General features: G+C 35.8%; 1 protein-coding gene across 1 annotated transcript in view; it reads left to right on the top strand.

Moving 5' to 3' along the window:
* Window positions 1–26,702, top strand: part of LOC140538943 (uncharacterized) — a 65,061-nt gene that overhangs the window by 19,270 nt on the left and 19,089 nt on the right. Inside the window, exons 3-11 of the mRNA XM_072661503.1 lie at window positions 19,398–19,496; window positions 20,006–20,104; window positions 20,614–20,712; window positions 21,098–21,187; window positions 21,386–21,502; window positions 22,446–22,524; window positions 23,720–23,912; window positions 24,049–25,798; window positions 26,446–26,619. Of these exons, the coding sequence (XP_072517604.1) occupies window positions 19,398–19,496; window positions 20,006–20,104; window positions 20,614–20,712; window positions 21,098–21,187; window positions 21,386–21,502; window positions 22,446–22,524; window positions 23,720–23,912; window positions 24,049–25,798; window positions 26,446–26,619 (2,700 nt within the window). The remainder of the gene's footprint in view (window positions 1–19,397; window positions 19,497–20,005; window positions 20,105–20,613; window positions 20,713–21,097; window positions 21,188–21,385; window positions 21,503–22,445; window positions 22,525–23,719; window positions 23,913–24,048; window positions 25,799–26,445; window positions 26,620–26,702) is intronic.

Genomic DNA, 26,702 nt, shown 5'->3' on the forward strand with positions numbered 1-26,702 from the left:
AAGTCACTAATACAAACAGATCAGTGCCAGAATAAAAGTCACTAATACAAACAGATCAGTGCCAGAATAAAAGTCACTAAAACAAACAGATCAGATCAGTGCCAGAATAAAAGTCACTAAAACAAACAAACAGATCAGTGCCAGAATAAAAGTCACTAAAACAAACAAACAGATCAGTGCCAGAATAAAAGTCAATAATACAAACAGATCAGTGCCAGAATAAAAGTCACTAAAACAAACAGATCAGTGCCAGAATAAAAGTCACTAAAACAAACAAACAGATCAGTGCCAGAATAAAAGTCACTAAAACAAACAGATCAGTGTCAGAATAAAAGTCACTAATACAAACAAACGGATCAGTGCCAGAATAAAAGTCACTAAAACAAACAGATCAGTGCCAGAATAAAAGTCACTAAAACAAACAGATCAGTGCCAGAATAAAAGTCACTAAAACAAACAAACAGATCAGTGCCAGAATAAAAGTCACTAAAACAAACAGATCAGTGCCAGAATAAAAGACACTAATACAAACAAACAGATCAGTGCCAGAATAAAAGTCACTAAAACAAACAAACAGATCAGTGCCAGAATAAAAGTCACTAAAACAAACAGATCAGTGCCAGAATAAAAGTCACTAAAACAAACAGATCAGTGCCAGAATAAAAGTCACTAAAACAAACAAACAGATCAGTGCCAGAATAAAAGTCACTAAAACAAACAGTTCAGTGCCAGAATAAAAGTCACTAAAACAAACAAACAGATCAGTGCCAGAATAAAAGTCACTAATACAAACAGTTCAGTGCCAGAATAAAAGTCACTAAAACAAACAAACAGATCAGTGCCAGAATAAAAGTCACTAAAACAAACAGATCAGTGCCAGAATAAAAGTCACTAATACAAACAAACAGATCAGTGCCAGAATAAAAGTCACTAATACAAACAAACAGATCGTGCCAGAAAAAGTCACTAAAACAAACAAACAGATCAGTGCCAGAATAAAAGTCACTAAAACAAACAGATCAGTGCCAGAATAAAAGTCACTAATACAAACAAACAGATCAGTGCCAGAATAAAAGTCACTAATACAAACAGATCAGTGCCAGAATAAAAGTCACTAAAACAAACAAACAGATCAGTGACAGAATAAAAGTCACTAATACAAACAAACAGATCAGTGCCAGAATAAAACTCACTAATTCAAACAAACAGATCAGTGCCAGAATAAAAGTCACTAATACAAATAAACAGATCAGTGCCAGAATAAAAGTCACTAATACAAACAAACAGATCAGTGCCAGAATAAAAGTCACTAATACAAACAAACAGATCAGTGCCAGAATAAAAGTCACTAAAACAAACAAACAGATCAGTGCCAGAATAAAATTCACTAATACAAACAAACAGATCAGTGCCAGAATAAAAGTCACTAATACAAACAGATCAGTGCCAGAATAAGTCACTAAAACAAACAGATCGGTGCCAGAATAAAAGTCACTAACACAAACAAACAGATCAGTGCCAGAATAAAAGTCACTAATATAAACAGATCAGTGCCAGAATAAAAGTCACTAAAACAAACAAACACATCAGTGCCAGAATAAAAGTCACTAATACAAACAGATCAGTGCCAGAATAAAAGTCACTAAAACAAACAAACAGATCAGTGCCAGAATAAAAGTCACTAATACAAACAGATCAGTGCCAGAATAAAAGTCACTAAAACAAACAAACAGATCAGTGCCAGAATAAAAGTCACTAAAACAAACAAACAGATCAGTGCCAGAATAAAAGTCACTAAAACAAACAAACAGATCAGTGCCAGAATAAAAGTCACTAAAACAAACAGTTCAGTGCCAGAATAAAAGTCACTAAAACAAACAGATCGGTGCCAGAATAAAAGTCACTAAAACAAACAAACAGATCAGTGCCAGAATAAAAGTCACTAAAACAAACAGCTTAGTGCCAGAATAAAAGTCACTAAAACAAACAGATCAGTGCCAGAATAAAAGTCACTAAAACAAACAGCTTAGTGCCAGAATAAAAGTCACTAAAACAAACAAACAGATCAGTGCCAGAATAAAAGTCACTAAAACAAACAAACAGATCAGTGCCAGAATAAAAGTCACTAATACAAACAGTTCAGTGCCAGAATAAAAGTCACTAAAACAAACAAACAGATCAGTGCCAGAATAAAAGTCACTAAAACAAACAGATCAGTGCCAGAATAAAAGTCACTAAAACAAACAGATCAGTGCCAGAATAAAAGTCACTAAAACAAACAGTTCAGTGCCAGAATAAAAGTCACTAAAACAAACAGATCGGTGCCAGAATAAAAGTCACTAAAACAAACAAACAGATCAGTGCCAGAATAAAAGTCACTAAAACAAACAGCTTAGTGCCAGAATAAAAGTCACTAAAACAAACAGATCAGTGCCAGAATAAAAGTCACTAAAACAAACAGCTTAGTGCCAGAATAAAAGTCACTAAAACAAACAAACAGATCAGTGCCAGAATAAAAGTCACTAAAACAAACAAACAGATCAGTGCCAGAATAAAAGTCACTAATACAAACAGTTCAGTGCCAGAATAAAAGTCACTAAAACAAACAAACAGATCAGTGCCAGAATAAAAGTCACTAAAACAAACAGATCAGTGCCAGAATAAAAGTCACTAAAACAAACAGATCAGTGCCAGAATAAAAGTCACTAAAACAAACAAACAGATCAGTGCCAGAATAAAAGTCACTAAAACAAACAGATCAGTGCCAGAATAAAAGTCACTAAAACAAACAAACAGATCAGTGCCAGAATAAAAGTCACTAAAACAAACAGTTCAGTGCCAGAATAAAAGTCACTAAAACAAACAAACAGATCAGTGCCAGAATAAAAGTCACTAATACAAACAGTTCAGTGCCAGAATAAAAGTCACTAAAACAAACAAACAGATCAGTGCCAGAATAAAAGTCACTAAAACAAACAGATCAGTGCCAGAATAAAAGTCACTAATACAAACAAACAGATCAGTGCCAGAAAAAGTCACTAAAACAAACAGATCAGTGCCAGAATAAAAGTCACTAAAACAAACAGATCAGTGCCAGAATAAAAGTCACTAATACAAACAAACAGATCAGTGCCAGAATAAAAGTCACTAATACAAACAGATCAGTGCCAGAATAAAAGTCACTAAAACAAACACACAGATCAGTGCCAGAATAAAAGTCACTAATACAAACACACAGATCAGTGCCAGAATAAAAGTCACTAATACAAATAAACAGATCAGTGCCAGAATAAAAGTCACTAATACAAACAAACAGATCAGTGCCAGAATAAAAGTCACTAATACAAACAAACAGATCAGTGCCAGAATAAAAGTCACTAATACAAACAAACAGATCAGTGCCAGAATAAAAGTCACTAAAACAAACAAACAGATCAGTGCCAGAATAAAAGTCACTAATACAAACAAACAGATCAGTGCCAGAATAAAATTCACTAATACAAACAAACAGATCAGTGCCAGAATAAAAGTCACTAATACAAACAGATCAGTGCCAGAATAAGTCACTAAAACAAACAGATCGGTGCCAGAATAAAAGTCACTAACACAAACAAACAGATCAGTGCCAGAATAAAAGTCACTAATATAAACAGATCAGTGCCAGAATAAAAGTCACTAAAACAAACAAACAGATCAGTGCCAGAATAAAAGTCACTAATACAAACAGATCAGTGCCAGAATAAAAGTCACTAAAACAAACAAACAGATCAGTGCCAGAATAAAAGTCACTAATACAAACAGATCAGTGCCAGAATAAAAGTCACTAAAACAAACAGATCAGTGCCAGAATAAAAGTCACTAATACAAACAGATCAGTGCCAGAATAAAAGTCACTAAAACAAACAGATCAGATCAGTGCCAGAATAAAAGTCACTAAAACAAACAAACAGATCAGTGCCAGAATAAAAGTCACTAAAACAAAAAAAAGATCAGTGCCAGATTAAAAGTCACTAATACAAACAGATCAGTGCCAGAATAAAAGTCACTAAAACAAACAGATCAGTGCCAGAATAAAAGTAACTAATACAAACAAACAGATCAGTGCCAGAATAAAAGTCACTAATACAAACAGATCAGTGCCAGAATAAAAGTCACTAAAACAAACAAACAGATCAGTGCCAGAATAAAAGTCACTAAAACAAACAGCTTAGTGCCAGAATAAGTCACTAAAACAAACAAACAGATCAGTGCCAGAATAAAAGTCACTAATACAAACAGATCAGTGCCAGAATAAAAGTCACTAATACAAACAAACAGATCAGTGCCAGAATAAAAGTCACTAATACAAACAAACAGATCAGTGCCAGAATAAAAGTCACTAATACAAACAAACAGATCAGATCAGTGCCAGAATAAAAGTCACTAAAACAAATAAACAGATCAGTGCCAGAATAAAAGTCACTAATACAAACAAACAGATCAGTGCCAGAATAAAACTCACTAATACAAACAAACAGATCAGTGCCAGAATAAAAGTCACTAAAACAAACAGATCAGTGCCAGACTAAAAGTCACTAATACAAACAGATCAGTGCCAGAATAAAAGTCACTAATACAAACAAACAGATCAGATCAGTGCCAGAATAAAAGTCACTAAAACAAATAAACAGATCAGTTTCAGAATAAAAGTCACTAAAACAAACTGATCAGTGCCAGAATAAAAGTCACTAAAACAAACAAACAGATCAGTGCCAGAATAAAAGTCACTAATACAAACAAACAGATCAGTGCCAGAATAAAAGTCACTAAAACAAACAAACAGATCAGTGCCAGAATAAAAGTCACTAAAACAAACAAACAGATCAGTGCCAGAATAAAAGTCACTAAAACAAACAAACAGATCAGTGCCAGAATAAAAGTCACTAAAACAAACAGTTCAGTGCCAGAATAAAAGTCACTAAAACAAACAGATCGGTGCCAGAATAAAAGTCACTAAAACAAACAAACAGATCAGTGCCAGAATAAAAGTCACTAAAACAAACAAACAGATCAGTGCCAGAATAAAAGTCACTAAAACAAACAGCTTAGTGCCAGAATAAAAGTCACTAAAACAAACAGATCAGTGCCAGAATAAAAGTCACTAAAACAAACAGCTTAGTGCCAGAATAAGTCACTAAAACAAACAAACAGATCAGTGCCAGAATAAAAGTCACTAATACAAACAGATCAGTGCCAGAATAAAAGTCACTAATACAAACAAACAGATCAGTGCCAGAATAAAAGTCACTAATACAAACAGATCAGTGCCAGAATAAAAGTCACTAATACAAACAAACAGATCAGATCAGTGCCAGAATAAAAGTCACTAAAACAAATAAACAGATCAGTTTCAGAATAAAAGTCACTAAAACAAACAAACAGATCAGTGCCAGAATAAAAGTCACTAAAACAAACAAACAGATCAGTGCCAGAATAAAAGTCACTAATTCAAACAGATCAGTGCCAGAGTAAAAGTCACTAATACAAACAGATCAGTGCCAGAATAAAAGTCACTAAAACAAATAAACAGATCAGTTTCAGAATAAAAGTCACTAAAACAAACAAACAGATCAGTGCCAGAATAAAAGTCACTAAAACAAACAAACAGATCAGTGCCAGAATAAAAGTCACTAATTCAAAAAGATCAGTGCCAGAGTAAAAGTCACTAATACAAACAGATCAGTGCCAGAATAAAAGTCACTAAAACAAATAAACAGATCAGTTTCAGAATAAAAGTCACTAATACAAACAGATCAGTGCCAGAATAAAAGTCACTAAAACAAACAAACAGATCAGTGCCAGAATAAAAGTCACTAATTCAAACAGATCAGTGCCAGAGTAAAAGTCACTAATACAAACAGATCAGTGCCAGAATAAAAGTCACTAAAACGAACAAACAGATCCGTGCCAGAATAAGTCACTAAAACGAACAAACAGATCCGTGCCAGAATAAAAGTCACTAAAACAAACAAACAGATCCGTGCCAGAATAAGTCACTAAAACAAACAAACAGATCCGTGCCAGAATAAAAGTCACTAAAACAAACAAACAGATCCGTGCCAGAATAAAAGTCACTAAAACAAACAAACAGATCCGTGCCAGAATAAAAGTCACTAATACAAACAAACAGATCAGTGCCAGAATAAAAGTCACTAAAACAAACAAACAGATCAGTGCCAGAATAAAAGTCACTAAAACAAACAAACAGATCAGAGCCAGAATAAAAGTCACCAATACAAACAAACAGATCAGTGCCAGAATAAAAGTCAATAAAACAAACAAATAAATCAGTGCCAGAATAAAAGTCAGTAATACAAACAGATCCGTGCCAGAATAAAAGTCACTAAAACAAACAAAATGATCAGTGCCAGAATAAGTCACTAAAACAAACAACCAGATCAGTGCCAGTATAAAAGTCACTAAAACAAATAGATCTGTGCCAGAATAAAAGTCACTAAAACAAACAAACAGATCAGTGCCAGAATAAAAGTCACTAAAACAAACAGATCCGTGCCAGAATAAAAGTCACTAATACAAACAAACAGATCAGTGCCAGAATAAAAGTCACTAAAACAAACAAACAGATCAGTGCCAGAATAAAAGTCACTAATACAAACAAACAGATCAGATCAGTGCCAGAATAAAAGTCACTAAAACAAATAAACAGATCAGTTTCAGAATAAAAGTCACTAAAACAAACAGATCAGTGCCAGAATAAAAGTCACTAAAACAAACAAACAGATCAGTGCCAGAATAAAGGTCACTAATACAAACAAAAATATCAGTGCCAGAATAAAAGTCACTAATACAAACAAACAGATCAGTGCCAGAATAAAAGTCACTAAAACAAACAAACAGATCAGTGCCAGAATAAAAGTCACTAATACAAACAGATCAGTGCCAGAATAAAAGTCACTAAAACAAACTGATCAGTGCCAGAATAAAAGTCACTAATACAAACAGATCAGTGCCAGAATAAAAGTCACTAAAACAAACAAACAGATCAGTGCCAGAATAAAAGTCACTAATACAAACAGATCAGTGCCAGAATAAAAGTCACTAAAACAAACAGATCAGATCAGTGCCAGAATAAAAGTCACTAAAACAAACAAACAGATCAGTGCCAGAATAAAAGTCACTAAAACAAAAAAAAGATCAGTGCCAGATTAAAAGTCACTAATACAAACAGATCAGTGCCAGAATAAAAGTCACTAAAACAAACAGATCAGTGCCAGAATAAAAGTAACTAATACAAACAAACAGATCAGTGCCAGAATAAAAGTCACTAAAACAAACAAACAGATCAGTGCCAGAATAAAAGTCACTAATACAAACAGATCAGTGCCAGAATAAAAGTCACTAAAACAAACAAACAGATCAGTGCCAGAATAAAAGTCACTAAAACAAACAGCTTAGTGCCAGAATAAGTCACTAAAACAAACAAACAGATCAGTGCCAGAATAAAAGTCACTAATACAAACAGATCAGTGCCAGAATAAAAGTCACTAATACAAACAAACAGATCAGTGCCAGAATAAAAGTCACTAATACAAACAAACAGATCAGTGCCAGAATAAAAGTCACTAATACAAACAAACAGATCAGATCAGTGCCAGAATAAAAGTCACTAAAACAAATAAACAGATCAGTGGCAGAATAAAAGTCACTAATACAAACAAACAGATCAGTGCCAGAATAAAACTCACTAATACAAACAAACAGATCAGTGCCAGAATAAAAGTCACTAAAACAAACAGATCAGTGCCAGACTAAAAGTCACTAATACAAACAGATCAGTGCCAGAATAAAAGTCACTAATACAAACAAACAGATCAGATCAGTTTCAGAATAAAAGTCACTAAAACAAACAGATCAGTGCCAGAATAAAAGTCACTAAAACAAACAAACAGATCAGTGCCAGAATAAAAGTCACTAATACAAACAAAAACATCAGTGCCAGAATAAAAGTCACTAATACAAACAAACAGATCAGTGCCAGAATAAAAGTCACTAAAACAAACAAACAGATCAGTGCCAGAATAAAAGTCACTAAAACAAACAAACAGATCAGTGCCAGAATAAAAGTCACTAAAACAAACAGATCAGTGCCAGAATAAAAGTTACTAAAACAAACAAACAGATCAGTGCCAGAATAAAAGTCACTAAAACAAACAAACAGATCAGTGCCAGAATAAAAGTCACTAAAACAAACAGTTCAGTGCCAGAATAAAAGTCACTAAAACAAACAGATCGGTGCCAGAATAAAAGTCACTAAAACAAACAAACAGATCAGTGCCAGAATAAAAGTCACTAAAACAAACAGCTTAGTGCCAGAATAAAAGTCACTAAAACAAACAGATCAGTGCCAGAATAAAAGTCACTAAAACAAACAGCTTAGTGCCAGAATAAGTCACTAAAACAAACAAACAGATCAGTGCCAGAATAAAAGTCACTAATACAAACAGATCAGTGCCAGAATAAAAGTCACTAATACAAACAAACAGATCAGTGCCAGAATAAAAGTCACTAATACAAACAGATCAGTGCCAGAATAAAAGTCACTAATACAAACAAACAGATCAGATCAGTGCCAGAATAAAAGTCACTAAAACAAATAAACAGATCAGTTTCAGAATAAAAGTCACTAAAACAAACAAACAGATCAGTGCCAGAATAAAAGTCACTAAAATAAACAAACAGATCAGTGCCAGCATAAAAGTCACTAATTCAAACAGATCAGTGCCAGAGTAAAAGTCACTAATACAAACAGATCAGTGCCAGAATAAAAGTCACTAATACAAACAAACAGATCAGTGCCAGAATAAAAGTCACTAAAACGAACAAACAGATCCGTGCCAGAATAAGTCACTAAAACGAACAAACAGATCCGTGCCAGAATAAAAGTCACTAAAACAAACAAACAGATCCGTGCCAGAATAAAAGTCACTAAAACAAACAAACAGATCCATGCCAGAATAAGTCACTAATACAAACAAACAGATCAGTGCCAGAATAAAAGTCACTAATACAAACAAACAGATCAGTGCCAGAATAAACGTCACTAAAACAAACAAACAGATCAGTGCCAGAATAAAAGTCACTAAAACAAACAGATCAGTGCCAGAATAAAAGTCACTAATACAAACAAACAGATCAGTGCCAGAATAAAAGTCACTAAAACAAACAGATCAGTGCCAGAATAAAAGTCACTAAAACAAACAGATCAGTGCCAGAATAAAAGTCACTAATACAAACAAACAGATCAGTGCCAGAATAAAAGTCACTAAAACAAACAGATCAGTGCCAGAATAAAAGTCACTAAAACAAACAAACAGATCAGTGCCAGAATAAAAGTCACTAATACAAACAAATAGATCAGTGCCAGAATAAAAGTCACTAATACAAACAAACAGATCAGTGCCAGAATAAGTCACTAAAACAAACAGATCAGTGCCAGAATAAAAGTCACTAAAACAAACAGATCAGTGCCAGAATAAAAGTCACTAAAACAAACAGATCAGTGCCAGAATAAAAGGCACTAAAACAATCAAACAGATCAGTGCCAGAATAAAAGTCACTAATACAAACAAACAGATCAGAGCCAGAATAAAAGTCACCAATACAAACAAACAGATCAGTGCCAGAATAAAAGTCACTAATACAAACAAAAAGATCAGTGCCAGAATAAAAGTCACCAATACAAACAAACAGATCAGTGCCAGAATAAAAGTCACTAATACAAACAAACAGATCAGTGCCAGAATAAAAGTCACTAATACAAACAGATCAGTGCCAGAATAAAAGTCACTAATACAAACAGATCAGTGCCAGAATAAAAGTCACTAAAACAAACAGCTCAGTGCCAGAATAAAAGTCACTAAAACGAACAAACAGATCTGTGCCAGAATAAAAGTCACTAAAACGAACAAACAGATCCGTGCCAGAATAAAAGTCACTAAAACGAACAAACAGATCCGTGCCAGAATAAAAGTCACTAAAACGAACAAACAAATCCGTGCCAGAATAAAAGTCACTAAAACGAACAAACAGATCCGTGCCAGAATAAAAGTCACTAAAACAAACAGATCCGTGCCAGAATAAAAGTCACTAAAACGAACAAACAGATCCGTGCCAGAATAAAAGTCACTAAAACAAACAGATCCGTGCCAAAATAAAAGTCACTAATACAAACAGATCAGTGCCAGAATAAAAGTCACTAAAACAAACAGATCAGTGCCAGAATAAAAGTCACTAAAACAAACAAACAGATCAGTGCCAGAATAAAAGTCACTAAAACAAGCAGATCAGTGCCAGAATAAAAGTCACTAAAACGAACAAACAGATCCGTGCCAGAATAAAAGTCACTAAAACAAACAAACAGATCCGTGCCAGAATAAAAGTCACTAAAACAAACAAACAGATGAGTGGCAGAATAAAAGTCACTAAAACAAACAGATCAGTGTCAGAATAAAAGTCACTAAAACAAACAGATCAGTGCCAGAATAAAAGTCACTAAAACAAACAAACAGATCAGTGCCAGAATAAAAGTCACTAAAACAAACAAACAGATCACTGCCAGAATAAAAGTCACTAAAACAAACAGATCAGTGCCAGAATAAAAGTCACTAATACAAATAAACAGATCAGTGCCAGAATAAAAGTCACTAATACAAACAGATCAGTGCCAGAATAAAAGTCACTAAAACAAACAAACAGATCAGTGCCAGAATAAGTCACTAAAACAAACAAATCAGTGCCAGAATAAAAGTCACTAAAAAAAAATCAGTGCTAGAATAAAAGTCACTAAAACAAACAAACAGATCAGTGCCAGAATAAAAGTCACTAATACAAACAGATCAGTGCCAGAATAAAAGTCACTAATACAAACAAACAGATCAGATCAGTGCCAGAATAAAAGTCACTAAAACAAATAAACAGATCAGTTTCAGAATAAAAGTCACTAAAACAAACAAACAGATCAGTGCCAGAATAAAAGTCACTAAAATAAACAAACAGATCAGTGCCAGAATAAAAGTCACTAATTCAAACAGATCAGTGCCAGAGTAAAAGTCACTAATACAAACAGATCAGTGCCAGAATAAAAGTCACTAATACAAACAAACAGATCAGTGCCAGAATAAAAGTCACTAAAACGAACAAACAGATCCGTGCCAGAATAAGTCACTAAAACGAACAAACAGATCCGTGCCAGAATAAAAGTCACTAAAACAAACAAACAGATCCGTGCCAGAATAAAAGTCACTAAAACAAACAAACAGATCCGTGCCAGAATAAGTCACTAAAACAAACAAACAGATCCGTGCCAGAATAAAAGTCACTAAAACAAACAAACAGATCCGTGCCAGAATAAAAGTCACTAAAACAAACAAACAGATCCGTGCCAGAATAAAAGTCACTAATACAAACAAACAGATCAGTGCCAGAATAAAAGTCACTAATACAAACAAACAGATCAGTGCCAGAATAAACGTCACTAAAACAAACAAACAGATCAGTGCCAGAATAAAAGTCACTAAAACAAACAGATCAGTGCCAGAATAAAAGTCACTAATACAAACAAACAGATCAGTGCCAGAATAAAAGTCACTAAAACAAACAGATCAGTGCCAGAATAAAAGTCACTAAAACAAACAGATCAGTGCCAGAATAAAAGTCACTAATACAAACAAACAGATCAGTGCCAGAATAAAAGTCACTAAAACAAACAGATCAGTGCCAGAATAAAAGTCACTAAAACAAACAAACAGATCAGTGCCAGAATAAAAGTCACTAATACAAACAAACAGATCAGTGCCAGAATAAAAGTCACTAATACAAACAAACAGATCAGTGCCAGAATAAGTCACTAAAACAAACAAACAGATCAGTGCCAGAATAAGTCACTAAAACAAACAGATCAGTGCCAGAATAAAAGTCACTAAAACAAACAGATCAGTGCCAGAATAAAAGTCACTAAAACAAACAGATCACTGCCAGAATAAAAGGCACTAAAACAATCAAACAGATCAGTGCCAGAATAAAAGTCACTAATACAAACAAACAGATCAGAGCCAGAATAAAAGTCACCAATACAAACAAACAGATCAGTGCCAGAATAAAAGTCACTAATACAAACAAAAAGATCAGTGCCAGAATAAGTCACTAATACAAACAAACAGATCAGTGCCAGAATAAAAGTCACTAATACAAACAGATCAGTGCCAGAATAAAAGTCACTAATACAAACAGATCAGTGCCAGAATAAAAGTCACTAAAACAAACAGCTCAGTGCCAGAATAAAAGTCACTAAAACGAACAAACAGATCTGTGCCAGAATAAAAGTCACTAAAACGAACAAACAGATCCGTGCCAGAATAAAAGTCACTAAAACGAACAAACAGATCCGTGCCAGAATAAAAGTCACTAAAACGAACAAACAAATCCGTGCCAGAATAAAAGTCACTAAAACGAACAAACAGATCCGTGCCAGAATAAAAGTCACTAAAACAAACAGATCCGTGCCAGAATAAAAGTCACTAAAACGAACAAACAGATCCGTGCCAGAATAAAAGTCACTAAAACAAACAGATCCGTGCCAAAATAAAAGTCACTAATACAAACAGATCAGTGCCAGAATAAAAGTCACTAAAACAAACAGATCAGTGCCAGAATAAAAGTCACTAAAACAAACAAACAGATCAGTGCCAGAATAAAAGTCACTAAAACAAGCAGATCAGTGCCAGAATAAAAGTCACTAAAACGAACAAACAGATCCGTGCCAGAATAAAAGTCACTAAAACAAACAAACAGATCCGTGCCAGAATAAAAGTCACTAAAACAAACAAACAGATGAGTGGCAGAATAAAAGTCACTAAAACAAACAGATCAGTGTCAGAATAAAAGTCACTAAAACAAACAGATCAGTGCCAGAATAAAAGTCACTAAAACAAACAAACAGATCAGTGCCAGAATAAAAGTCACTAAAACAAACAAACAGATCACTGCCAGAATAAAAGTCACTAAAACAAACAGATCAGTGCCAGAATAAAAGTCACTAATACAAATAAACAGATCAGTGCCAGAATAAAAGTCACTAATACAAACAGATCAGTGCCAGAATAAAAGTCACTAAAACAAACAAACAGATCAGTGCCAGAATAAGTCACTAAAACAAACAAATCAGTGCCAGAATAAAAGTCACTAAAAAAAAAAGATCAGTGCTAGAATAAAAGTCACTAAAACAAACAAACAGATCAGTGCCAGAATAAAAGTCACTAATACAAACAAACAGATCAGTGCCAGAATAAAAGTCACTAAAACAAACAGCTTAGTGCCAGAATAAGTCACTAAAACAAACAGATCAGTGCCAGAATAAAAGTCACTAATACAAACAGATCAGTGCCAGAATAAAAGTCACTAATACAAACAAACAGATCAGTGCCAGAATAAAAGTCACTAATACAAACAAACAGATCAGTGCCAGAATAAAAGTCACTAATACAAACAAACAGATCAGATCAGTGCCAGAATAAAAGTCACTAAAACCAACAGATCAGTGCCAGAATAAAAGTCACTAAAACAAACAGATCAGTGCCAGAATAAAAGTCACTAATACAAACAAACAGATCAGTGCCAGAATAAAAGTCACCAATACAAACAAACAGATCAGTGCCAGAATAAAAGTCACTAATACAAACAGATCAGTGCCAGAATAAAAGTCACTAAAACAAACAGATCAGTGCCAGAATAAAAGTCACTAATACAAACAGATCAGATCAGTGCCAGAATAAAAGTCACTAAAACAAACAGATCAGTGCCAGAATAAAAGTCACTAAAACAAACAGATCAGTGCCAGAATAAAAGTCACTAATACAAACAAACAGATCAGATCAGTGCCAGAATAAAAGTCACTAAAACAAACAGATCAGTGCCAGAATAAAAGTCACTAATACAAACAAAAAGATCAGATCAGTGCCAGAATAAAAGTCACTAAAACCAACAGATCAGTGCCAGAATAAAAGTCACTAAAACCAACAGATCAGTGCCAGAATAAAAGTCACTAAAACAAACAGATCAGTGCCAGAATAAAAGTCACTAAAACCAACAGATCAGTGCCAGAATAAAAGTCACTAAAACAAACAGATCAGTGCCAGAATAAAAGTCACTAATACAAACAAACAGATCAGTGCCAGAATAAAAGTCACCAATACAAACAAACAGATCAGTGCCAGAATAAAAGTCACCAATACAAACAAACAGATCAGTGCCAGAATAAAAGTCACTAATACAAACAGATCAGTGCCAGAATAAAAGTCACTAAAACAAACAGATCAGTGCCAGAATAAAAGTCACTAATACAAACAGATCAGATCAGTGCCAGAATAAAAGTCACTAAAACAAACAGATCAGTGCCAGAATAAAAGTCACTAAAACAAACAGATCAGTGCCAGAATAAAAGTCACTAATACAAACAGATCAGATCAGTGCCAGAATAAAAGTCACTAAAACAAACAGATCAGTGCCAGAATAAAAGTCACTAATACAAACAAACAGATCAGTGCCAGAATAAAAGTCACTAAAACAAACAGATCAGTGCCAGAATAAAAGTCACTAATACAAACAAACAGATCAGTGCCAGAATAAAAGTCGCTAATACAAACAAACAAACAGATCCGTGCCAGAATAAAAGTCACTAAAACAAACAAACAGATCAGTGCCAGAATAAAAGTCACTAAAACAAACAGATCAGTGCCAGAATAAAAGTCACTAATACAAACAGATCAGTGCCAGAATAAAAGTAACTAATACAAACAAACTGATCAGTGCCAGAATAAAAGTCATTAATACAAACAGATCAGTGCCAGAATAAAAGTCACTAATACAAACAAACAGATCAGTGCCAGAATAAAAGTCACTAAAACAAACAAACAGATCCGTGCCAGAATAAAAGTCACCAATACAAACAAACAGATCAGTGCCATTTTAAAAGTCACCAATACAAACAAACAGATCAGTGCCATTTTAAAAGTCACTAATACAAACAGATCAGTGCCAGAATAAAAGTCACTAATATAAACAAACAGATCAGTGCCAGAATAAAAGTCACCGATACAAACAGATCAGATCAGTGCCAGAATAAAAGTCACTAAAACAAACAGATCAGTGCCAGAATAAAAGTCACTAATACAAACAAACAGATCAGTGCCAGAATAAAAGTCACTAAAACAAACAGATCAGTGCCAGAATAAAAGTAACTAATACAAACAAACAGATCAGTGCCAGAATAAAAGTCGCTAATACAAACAAACAAACAGATCCGTGCCAGAATAAAAGTCACTAAAACAAACAAACAGATCAGTGCCAGAATAAAAGTCACTAAAACAAACAAACAGATCAGTGCCAGAATAAAAGTCACTAAAACAAACAGATCAGTGCCAGAATAAAAGTCACTAATACAAACAGATCAGTGCCAGAATAAAAGTCACTAATACAAACAAACAGATCAGAGCCAGAATAAAAGTCACCAATACAAACAAACAGATCAGTGCCAGAATAAAAGTCACTAAAACAAACAGATCAGTGCCAGAATAAAAGTCACTAATACAAACAGATCAGTGCCAGAATAAAAGTCACTAAAACAAACAAACAGATCAGTGCCAGTATAAAAGTCACTAAAACAAACAGATCCGTGCCAGAATAAAAGTCACTAAAACAAACAAACAGATCCGTGCCAGAATAAAAGTCACTAAAACAAACAGTTCCGTGCCAGAATAAAAGTCACTAATACAAACAAACAGATCAGTGCCAGAATAAAAGTCACTAATACAAACAAACAGATCAGTGCCAGAATAAAAGTCACTAATACAAACAGATCAGTGCCAGAATAAAAGTCACTAAAACAAACAGATCAGTGCCAGAATAAAAGTCACTAAAACAAACAAACAGATCAGTGCCAGAATAAAAGTCACTAAAACAAACAAACAGATCAGTGCCAGAATAAAAGTCACTAAAACAAACAGATCAGTGCCAGAATAAAAGTCACTAATACAAACAGATCAGATCAGTGCCAGAATAAAAGTCACTAAAACAAACAGATCAGTGCCAGAATAAAAGTCACTAAAACAAACAGATCAGTGCCAGAATAAAAGTCACTAATACAAACAAACAGATCAGATCAGTGCCAGAATAAAAGTCACTAATACAAACAAAAAGATCAGATCAGTGCCAGAATAAAAGTCACTAAAACCAACAGATCAGTGCCAGAATAAAAGTCACTAAAACAAACAGATCAGTGCCAGAATAAAAGTCACTAATACAAACAAACAGATCAGTGCCAGAATAAAAGTCACTAAAACAAACAGATCAGTGCCAGAATAAAAGTCACTAATACAAACAAACAGATCAGTGCCAGAATAAAAGTCGCTAATACAAACAAACAAACAGATCCGTGCCAGAATAAAAGTCACTAAAACAAACAAACAGATCAGTGCCAGAATAAAAGTCACTAAAACAAACAGATCAGTGCCAGAATAAAAGTCACTAATACAAACAGATCAGTGCCAGAATAAAAGTCACTAATAGAAACAAACAGATCAGTGCCAGAATAAAAGTCACTAATACAAACAGATTAGTGCCAGAATAAAAGTCACTAATACAAACAAACAGATCAGTGCCAGAATAAAAGTCACTAAAACAAACAAACAGATCCGTGCCAGAATAAAAGTCACCAATACAAACAAACAGATCAGTGCCATTTTAAAAGTCACCAATACAAACAAACAGATCAGTGCCATTTTAAAAGTCACTAATACAAACAGATCAGTGCCAGAATAAAAGTCACTAATATAAACAAACAGATCAGTGCCAGAATAAAAGTCACTAATATAAACAAACAGATCAGTGCCAGAATAAAAGTCACTGATACAAACAGATCAGATCAGTGCCAGAATAAAAGTCACTAAAACAAACAGATCAGTGCCAGAATAAAAGTCACTAATACAAACAAACAGATCAGTGCCAGAATAAAAGTCACTAAAACAAACAGATCAGTGCCAGAATAAAAGTAACTAATACAAACAAACAGATCAGTGCCAGAATAAAAGTCGCTAATACAAACAAACAAACAGATCCGTGCCAGAATAAAAGTCACTAAAACAAACAAACAGATCAGTGCCAGAATAAAAGTCACTAAAACAAACAAACAGATCAGTGCCAGAATAAAAGTCACTAAAACAAACAGATCAGTGCCAGAATAAAAGTCACTAATACAAACAGATCAGTGCCAGAATAAAAGTCACTAATACAAACAAACAGATCAGTGCCAGAATAAAACTCACTAAAACAAACAAACAGATCCGTGCCAGAATAAAAGTCACCAATACAAACAAACAGATCAGTGCCATTTTAAAAGTCACCAATACAAACAAACAGATCAGTGCCATTTTAAAAGTCACTAATACAAACAGACCAGTGCCAGAATAAAAGTCACTAATATAAACAAACAGATCAGTGCCAGAATAAAAGTCACTAATATAAACAAACAGATCAGTGCCAGAATAAAAGTCACTGATACAAACAGATCAGTGCCAGAATAAAAGTCACTAATACAAACAAACATATCAGTGCCAGAATAAAAGTCACTAAAACAAACAAACAGATCAGTGCCAGAATAAAAGTCACCAATACAAACAAACAGATCAGTGCCAGAATAAAAGTCACTAATACAAACAAACAGATCAGATCAGTGCCAGAATAAAAGTCACTAAAACAAACAGATCAGTGCCAGAATAAAAGTCACTAATACAAACAGATCAGATCAGTGCCAGAATAAAAGTCACTCAAACAAACAGATCAGTGCCAGAATAAGTCACTAATACAAACAAACAGATCAGATCAGTGCCAGAATAAAAGTCACTAAAACAAACAGATCAGATCAGTGCCAGAATAAAAGTCACTAAAACAAACAAACAGATCAGTGCCAGAATAAAAATCACTAAAACAAACAGATCAGTGCCAGAATAAAAGTCACTAATACAAACAAACAGATCAGTGCCAGAATAAAAATCACTAAAACAAACAAATCAGTGCCAGAATAAAAGTCACTAAAACAAACAAACAGATCAGTGCCAGAATAAAAGTCACTAAAACAAACAAACAGATCAGTGCCACAATAAAAGTCACTAATACAAACAAACAGATCAGTGCCACAATAAAAGTCACTAAAACAAACAAACAGATCAGTGCCAGAATAAAAGTCACTAATACAAACAGATCAGTGCCACAATAAAAGTCACTAAAACAAACAAACAGATCAGTGCCAGAATAAAAGTCACTAATACAAACAAACAGATCAGTGCCAGAATAAAAGTCACTAATACAAACAAACAGATTAGTGCCAGAATAAAAGTCACTAATACAAACAAACAAACAGATCAGTGCCAGAATAAAAGTCACTAATACAAACAAAAAGATCAGTGCCAGAATAAAAGTCACTAATACAAACAGATCAGTGCCAGAATAAAAGTCATTAATACAAACAGATCAGTGCCAGAATAAAAGTCACTAATACAAACAGATCAGATCAGTGCCAGAATAAAAGTCACTAATACAAACAAAAAGATCAGTGCCAGAATAAAAGTCACTAATACAAACAGATCAGTGCCAGAATAAAAGTCACTAAAACAAATGAAACAGTAACACAAAATACTTTTAAACCTTTATGTGTTACATAATACACAGTGAGACCACTGTTTTTACTTTTTCGTTGTTTATTTGTTGCAGTATTTCACCAAACAATACTTCTGTTTCTTTGATCCGTGGCTCTGATTCTATGACTATTGGTCCATTTTGACAATCATACCGGTAGAGCGCTGGTTATTAATATGCGTATCTTCTTAAATTAGCTACTTAAATACTTTTACATGTTTTGCCCGTCATAGCAAATAGAGTTTTATGAATCTGGCCATTTCTCGTCTGAACGTTTTTGTATTCATTTCTGGAACACAGTCAAGCTTATCCTTACCTGTGTGTAATGGCATAGTGGACTGTTCCTTAACAAGATATCCTGTACATCTTTGATCTGGAAATGTGGAAATCAGGACTGTCCCGTAGCATTTTAGCGAAGTTTGTAATGATATTTGTTCTATATTTTTGGACATTGACAATGCAAGTTTTGAACGGCAACCCTAAACATTGATACAGCTCAGAGTAGCTGGATTTCCTTCAGCTTTCTGCACACTTTCTGCTTTACGTAATTGCTTGATGTCCTGCAAGAAATGTTGTATTTGCTTCGCATGATCAAATAAAGAACGTGGTGTGACACATTTCAATTTTCAAATTTCATGTTTATTGTAAAACAGATCAAAATTACCTGAACCCAGCTGTGTGTCCATGAAGAGTGACCAGTCTAAAGACCCGCCTCAGAACTTCAGAGAGGAGGGATCCCCAGGTCCAGAAAGGTAGTGTTTTACCTTACTATTGCACTCTTCTCACCACACTCCGTTACGTGCCTGTAAGTTATTTAGTTTCTTTAGAAATAAAAGTAACCTTTGATGAATAGTTTATTCTTGGTGATTTTCTTTCTTTCCTCCTCTTTCTTTTCAGTTTCCACTTCCGTTTGTTTTTCTTCTTCCATGGTTTCACTCTTCTCTTACTTCTCTTCTTTTGTTTCTTTATGTTTTTCTCATTATTTTCTTCCTTATTTTCTTTTCTCGTTCTTTACTTCCTACAGATGATCCATTTATTTGCCCCTGATTCTCTTAACCGATACCGGTCTGATCTTTGTGTTTTTATAAATAATCCAGCCCCACAGTTTAGAGCAAATGAGCTGCTGATGAATTGGTTCAGTAAAATCCCTTAATTCTTACTATTGGTTTCTATAATCAGACATTCTGGACTGATTGATTTTAAATGTTAAATGTTAACTGATGGAGCCTTCACGTCATATTTCGTGTTTATTGTAAAACAGTTCAAAATTACCTGAACCCAGCTGTGTGTCCATGAAGAGTGACCAGTCTAAAGACCCGCCTCAGAACTTCAGAGAGGAGGGATCCCCAGGTCCAGAAAGGTAGTGTTTTACCTTACTATTGCACTCTTCTCACCACACTCCGTTACGTGCCTGTAAGTTATTTAGTTTCTTTAGAAATAAAAGTAACCTTTGATGAATAGTTTATTCTTGGTGATTTTCTTTCTTTCCTCCTCTTTCTTTTCAGTTTCCACTTCCGTTTGTTTTTCTTCTTCCATGGTTTCACTCTTCTCTTACTTCTCTTCTTTTGTTTCTTTATGTTTTTCTCATTATTTTCTTCCTTATTTTCTTTTCTCGTTCTTTACTTCCTACAGATGATCCATTTATTTGCCCCTGATTCTCTTAACCGATACCGGTCTGATCTTTGTGTTTTTATAAATAATCCAGCCCCACAGTTTAGAGCAAATGAGCTGCTGATGAATTGGTTCAGTAAAATCCCTTAATTCTTACTATTGGTTTCTATAATCAGACATTCTGGACTGATTGATTTTAAATGTTAAATGTCAACTGATGGAGCCTTCACGTCATATTTCGTGTTTATTGTAAAACAGTTCAAAATCACCTGGACCCAGCTGTGTGTCCATGAAGAGTGACCAGTCTAAAGACCCGCCTCAGAACTTCAGAAAGGAGGAATCACTCACAGGGAAAAGGTAAAAGCTGATGATCAGATTGCAAAAACAGAAATAAAGTGAAACAAAGATTGGTCTAACATTGGTAAACATAGATTTTTGCGTGCTGACGCAGGCTCCAAACCAGTGCAGAGCAACAGCAATATGAGCAGGGGCAGAGTGAATACAGCAGGAGGGGTTAGGTGTGCTGCACCAACAGCCAATCAAATAAGCATCTCTCAGACCTTCAACAGCCATGTGTTCACTGACAGCATAGGATAGTAAAGTTTTCCTATTGGGCAGGACAAATTAGGCGTGTTCCATTTTCTTCATGAATTGAGAGCAAAAGTTTTTGTGCACACACGGGTTGTTGTTGTTGTGAGTGTTTATGTGACAATAATAAGTGTATGTCATTTACACTACATAGACCCAAACCCAGCTGTGTGTCCATGAAAAGTGACCAGTCTAAAGACCCCCCTTACAACTTCAGTCATAAAGTATTGGCCAGAGTGAAAAGGTACTGTAACAGGTTTTTTAATCTATCTCTGATTTGCATAATACTCATAGATAGATAAAGTGTGGTAGTGGATTCAAGCTCTGTGTTTGGATTAGTTTGATTGGCCTGTTCTGTTTCTTAATGCATGTTTAATGTATGTCCTACATGACTGACTCTATTAATACAGTAAGCTGAAGCACTCTCCTCTCTGTCTCTCAGTGACACTGGACAGACCACGGACTCCTCTGTATCCAGTCAGGAGCTCCTGAAGGAGAACAAGAGACAAAAGCCTGCTCTCAAGAAATCACTCTCAAAAGATTGTTCTTCACAGCAGAGGTATTCCCAGACTTCCTCAGATAAGCCCAAGCCTTTATGGGGCCCTAAGCAGAATATGTTTTATTTTTTTATTTGGGGTAACCCTCATACCACCACCATACCACTGGATGCTTCATCATTTCAAAACGCCGAAGCACCCAGACCTTTATCGATCACCCAAGTGGTGCATATCGGCATTTGCACCATTCGGTGTGCCAGATATGAAAATAAATGAATAAAAAATCACTTTCACCTGTGTAATACCATTTAATTTTATTATTCAATGTTATTTATTAAGATATACATTTTTGTCACAATATCTCGGTGCTCTTGGGGGGCCCCTGGTGGCCCTAAGCGGCTGTGTGATTCAAGCGTGACATTGTTCTGTTGGCTTCTTCATGCGGGGTTAGGTGCAAATGCTGCAGTAATGCAGTCGCTGTACTGGAACACAGTGGTGAGCTGAGTCATTATTATTATGAGGCAGAATTCTCCATGTACTAGTTGACCCAGGTGGTAGTAACTTCAGGCTCCAGCAGATGGCACTGCACATGGATAATAGGGCTATGAATACCTGCGGGGTGTGAGTGTCAGGATTCATAGATTGAGAAAAGGAGGTGCAGTGCAGTGAGGGTCTCATTGAGAGTGTCAAAGTAGATGCAGTTAATGATTGGCTAAAAGGAGTGGCTGCATTTGGGGAGTGGCCAAAGACCATAGTGTAAAGGGAGGATCTGCAGGTGGATGGAAGCAGACGGTCATACGGGTCTACCAGCAGTGACCAAACTTTATGCAAACAAGGAAGTTTTTAACTGTAATGATGAAGCACAGCGGTCACAGATGACCCGAATAAGTGTGCAAGGTTAATACAGATGTAAAAAATGATAAACCATTCAAATAAACACCATGCTTAATACTCTCATTTAGAAAAAGACTGCATTATAACCGTCTGAATTTATTTTAATTGCAGTGGTCACGTGGGGTCACAGTCAGATGCCGAAGTTGGCAAGTCTCAACGGAATCCTAAAGATTTCTTTGAAATCTTCAATGTAAGACAGTATTTTTTTTACATGACATTAGGAGATTAGGAGATTATAGAGAGATATTTTTTTGACATAAGTATTAAGACGCTCTACCCAGTACTCTGTTGGAATACCTTTGGCAGTATTTACAGCCTCCAGTCTTCTTGGGTACGATGCCACAAGGTGTGCACACCTGGATTTGGGATTTGGAATGGATTTCTGCCATTCTTCTCCAGCTCTGTCAGGTTGGAAGAGAACAGTCAGTGGACAGCGCTTTTCAGGTCTCTTCAGAGATGTACAATTGGGTTCAAGTCAGGGCTCTGGATGAGCCACTCAAGGACCTTCACAGAGTCGTCCCTAAGCCTCTTGCCTGGTTGTTCTAAACATCTGGATGGATGCCACTGTGCTCTTGGGAACTTTCAGTGCAGATATTTTATTGTAGCTTTCTCCAGATCTGTGCCTCCACACAATCCTGTCTCAGAGCTCCACATGCATTCTTTCCTCCTCATGGTTTAGTTTTTGCTCTGATATGTATTGCAGGTGTGAGACCTTATATAGACAGGTCTGGGTCTTTTCAAATCAGGTCCAATCAACTGAATTTACTACATGTTGACATACAGTGTATCACAAAAGTAAGTACACCCCTCACATTTCATCAGATATTTAAGTATATTTTTCATGGGACAACACTGACAGTCGTCTGTGTGCAGCTTATATAACAGTGTAAATTTATTCTTCCCTCAAAATAATTAAATATACAGCCATTAATGTCTAAACCACCGGCAACAAAAGTGAGTACATCCGTTAGTGAAAGTTTCTGAAGTATCAATATTTTGTGTGGCCGCCATTATTTTCCAGAACTGCCTTAACTCTCCTGGGCATGGAGTTTACCAGAGCTGGTAAACCCTGCTCTTTTAAAACGCTGGATGATCTTGGCCACTGTGCTGCAGCTCAGTTTCAGGGTGTTGGCAATCTTCTTTTGGCCTTTCCATGGATGTAATTCTTTGAAATATAAGCCTGCATTTAAGCTCCCCGCACTACAAATAGCACCTTGCATGTTTAAGGTGGTAGTAACATCTGGCTCCTGCAGATGGCACTTCATGAGGATGTTAGAGTGTGTGACAGGGTTCATAGCCGAAATATATTTGTTGTTGTTGTTGTTTCTAATAGTTATTTTTTGTTATTATTTCATTCATTTCTTATCTCTGCATTCTTTCCAAAGGATCTCGAGGACAAAATGATTGTGTTTATAAAGCATGAGCTGGAAATGTATAAAAAACTTTTGAGAAAGGAAAACACAGATTACTACAGAAAAGTCAAGCAAATTAAGTGGAATTTAAAACAGACTGTGCTCAACATGACCCTGAATTTCCTAAACCTGTTGAATCATAAAGACGTTGCTACTGCACTGCAAAGTAAGAGATTAACAGTCATCAAAATAAGATAATTACATATGCAATAGTAAAAATATGTAAAAATACAAGACTGTACGTGTTTCTGTAACTATTTTACCTTCTTTTTCTCTGCTGTGTTTAATTATTTATTCATTAGATGAGCTGATTGGAATTATACAGCGTCCACTTAAAGAAGGACTGATAAGTAAGTTTGATCATGTTTGTGAAGGAATTGCAAAGCAAGGAGAGTCCACCTATCTAAATAAGATCTACACAGATCTGTACATCACTGAAGGTGGAGCTGGACAGGTCAACAAAGAACATGAAGTGAGACGTATTGAGAAAAATCAGATGCAGCAGGATGTACAAATAAAATGCAAAAACATGTTTGAACCTTTACCTGGACAAGACAGACCAATCAGAACTGTGCTGACACAGGGGGTTGCAGGTGTTGGGAAATCAATCTGTGTGCAGAAGTTCATTTTGGACTGGGCTGAAGGTGAAGATCATCAGGACATCCAGTTCATATTTCCACTTCCTTTCCGGGAACTGAACTTGAAGAAGGGACGTCACAGTCTGATGGACATCATCTGTTTTTCTTTCCCAAAGACAAAAGGACTAATATTAACAGATCAGAACAGAATCATGTTTATTCTTGATGGACTGGATGAATGTAAACTTTCTTTGATGTTCCAGAAAAATAAGAGTCTGAACGATGTCCGTAAATCAGCCTCACTGGATGTTGTGCTGACAAACCTCATCAAGGGAAATCTGCTTCCCTCAGCTCTGATCTGGATAACCACTAGACCAGCAGCAGCCAGTAGGATCCCTGCTGAGTGTGTTGACCGGGTGACTGAGGTGCGTGGCTTCAATGATCAGCAGAAGGAGGAATACTTCAGGAAGAGAATCAGTGACGAGAACCTGGCTACAAAAATAATTGAGCACATTAAAGAATCGAGGAGCCTCTTCATCATGTGTCATATCCCAGTCTTCTGTTGGATCTCAGCCACTGTGCTTCAGAGAATTCTGGAAGAAACAGAGAGTGGAGAAACACCGAAGACACTGACAGAAATGTACACATGCTTTCTGATCTTCCAGGCCAAACAGGCGAACAAGAAGTACTCTGGAAAGAATGTCTTGGACATACCGTGGGATAAAAAAGCCATTAACTCGCTGGGAAAGTTGTCTTTTCAGCACTTGGAAGAAAACAGCCTGATATTCTATACAGAAGATCTAGAAGAATGTGGGATTGACCCCAGTAAGATATCCGTATACTCAGGACTGTGCACTCAGGAGACCTTGCAATTTCTCGGCACAGTTTTCAGCTTTGTCCATCTGAGCATTCAGGAGTTCCTCGCTGCAGTATTTGCATACATATCTCTCAGAAATGACCACAAGAATGTTTTTGACCAACAGTCCACATCAGTGGAGAGCAAAACCACAGAGCTCACTGAATTTCTCAAGACTGCAGTAGACAAGGCTTTGAAGAGTGACCATGGCCACCTGGACCTCTTCCTTCGCTTCCTCCTGGGCCTCTCACTGGAGTCTAATGAGAAGCTTATCCGAGGTCTGTTGACCCAGTCTGGAAGCAGGTCTGACTGCAGAAAGGAGATAGTCGAGTACATCAAGCTAAAGTTTAAGGACAACCCGTCTCCAGAGAGGTCCATCAATCTGTTCTACTGTCTGAATGAGTTAAACGACGACTCTCTAGAGAAAGACATCCAGAGTTACATGAGTTCAGGAAGTCTCTCTGAAGCTGAACTCTCACCTGCTCAGTGGTCAGCGCTGGTCTTTGTGCTGCTGACATCAAAAGAGAAGCTGGAAGTGTTTGACTTACAGAAGTTCATCAGATCAGAGGAGTGTCTTAACAGACTGCTGCCGGTGGTCCAGGAAGCCACAACGGCTCTGTAAGTAACTCCTGTTTCTCCTGATCAGTAATACAGGTAAACCTCTCAAGCCCCGTCTCATTTTTTACATCCTGAGTTTTACTGTTCAATAATTCACAATATCAGCGTCACAGTCTGTGCAAGCCAAGACTGAAATCTTCAGATTTTTAACAGTTCATTTACATTCTAGAATTTATGCTTACATTTAGAGACATGTCTATATAACATATACATCATAAATTTACTTACACCAGATAATTATGATGACTGGAGAGCGCTGCAATTCCAACAAGACTCACATGATTTTATTGGAAATCTGTCTGTGATTGAAATTTGTTTGGCATCAGGCCAGAATAAATCAGTTTCATTCTAACCATTAGTCCCAGTAATGTCTGTGTACCGATCTCTGTTTTGCCTTTTTTCCTCTTTCAGTTTGTTTGATGCAGTGTTTGCTCTGTGTCCATCCCTTTTCTCAGATGTTACACACAGATCATGCTGATAAAGAACAAGCATGGCAGCATACTGTAGCAATATAGCCATATAGTCATACGAATGTGCTGATTGTAAAAGTTCTGAGGTTTAGAATGAACTCATGAAAAATTTGTGAAACAATATTAGGATAAAAATGAGAGATTGTTGGTGCTCTGTTGTGTTACGTTTATTTTCAGGCTCAGTGAGTGTAACCTGACTGAGAGAAGCTGTTCAGGGCTGCGCAACATTCTTAGCTCAGTGTCCTCTACACTGATTCTGCTGGATCTGAGCAAAAATCCCATACAGGACTTAGGAGTAGAACTGTTCTCTGAAGGACTGAAGAGTCCAACCTGTAAACTGGAGACACTGAGGTGAGCAATTGCCATTATAATGCTGTGGTATATTTTACACAGAAGGTGAAAGTAGAAGTAAAAAAAGGACTGCTCTAAATCAA

Source organism: Salminus brasiliensis, chromosome 18 (assembly GCF_030463535.1).
Source record: "Salminus brasiliensis chromosome 18, fSalBra1.hap2, whole genome shotgun sequence".
Lineage (NCBI taxonomy): Eukaryota > Metazoa > Chordata > Actinopteri > Characiformes > Bryconidae > Salminus > Salminus brasiliensis.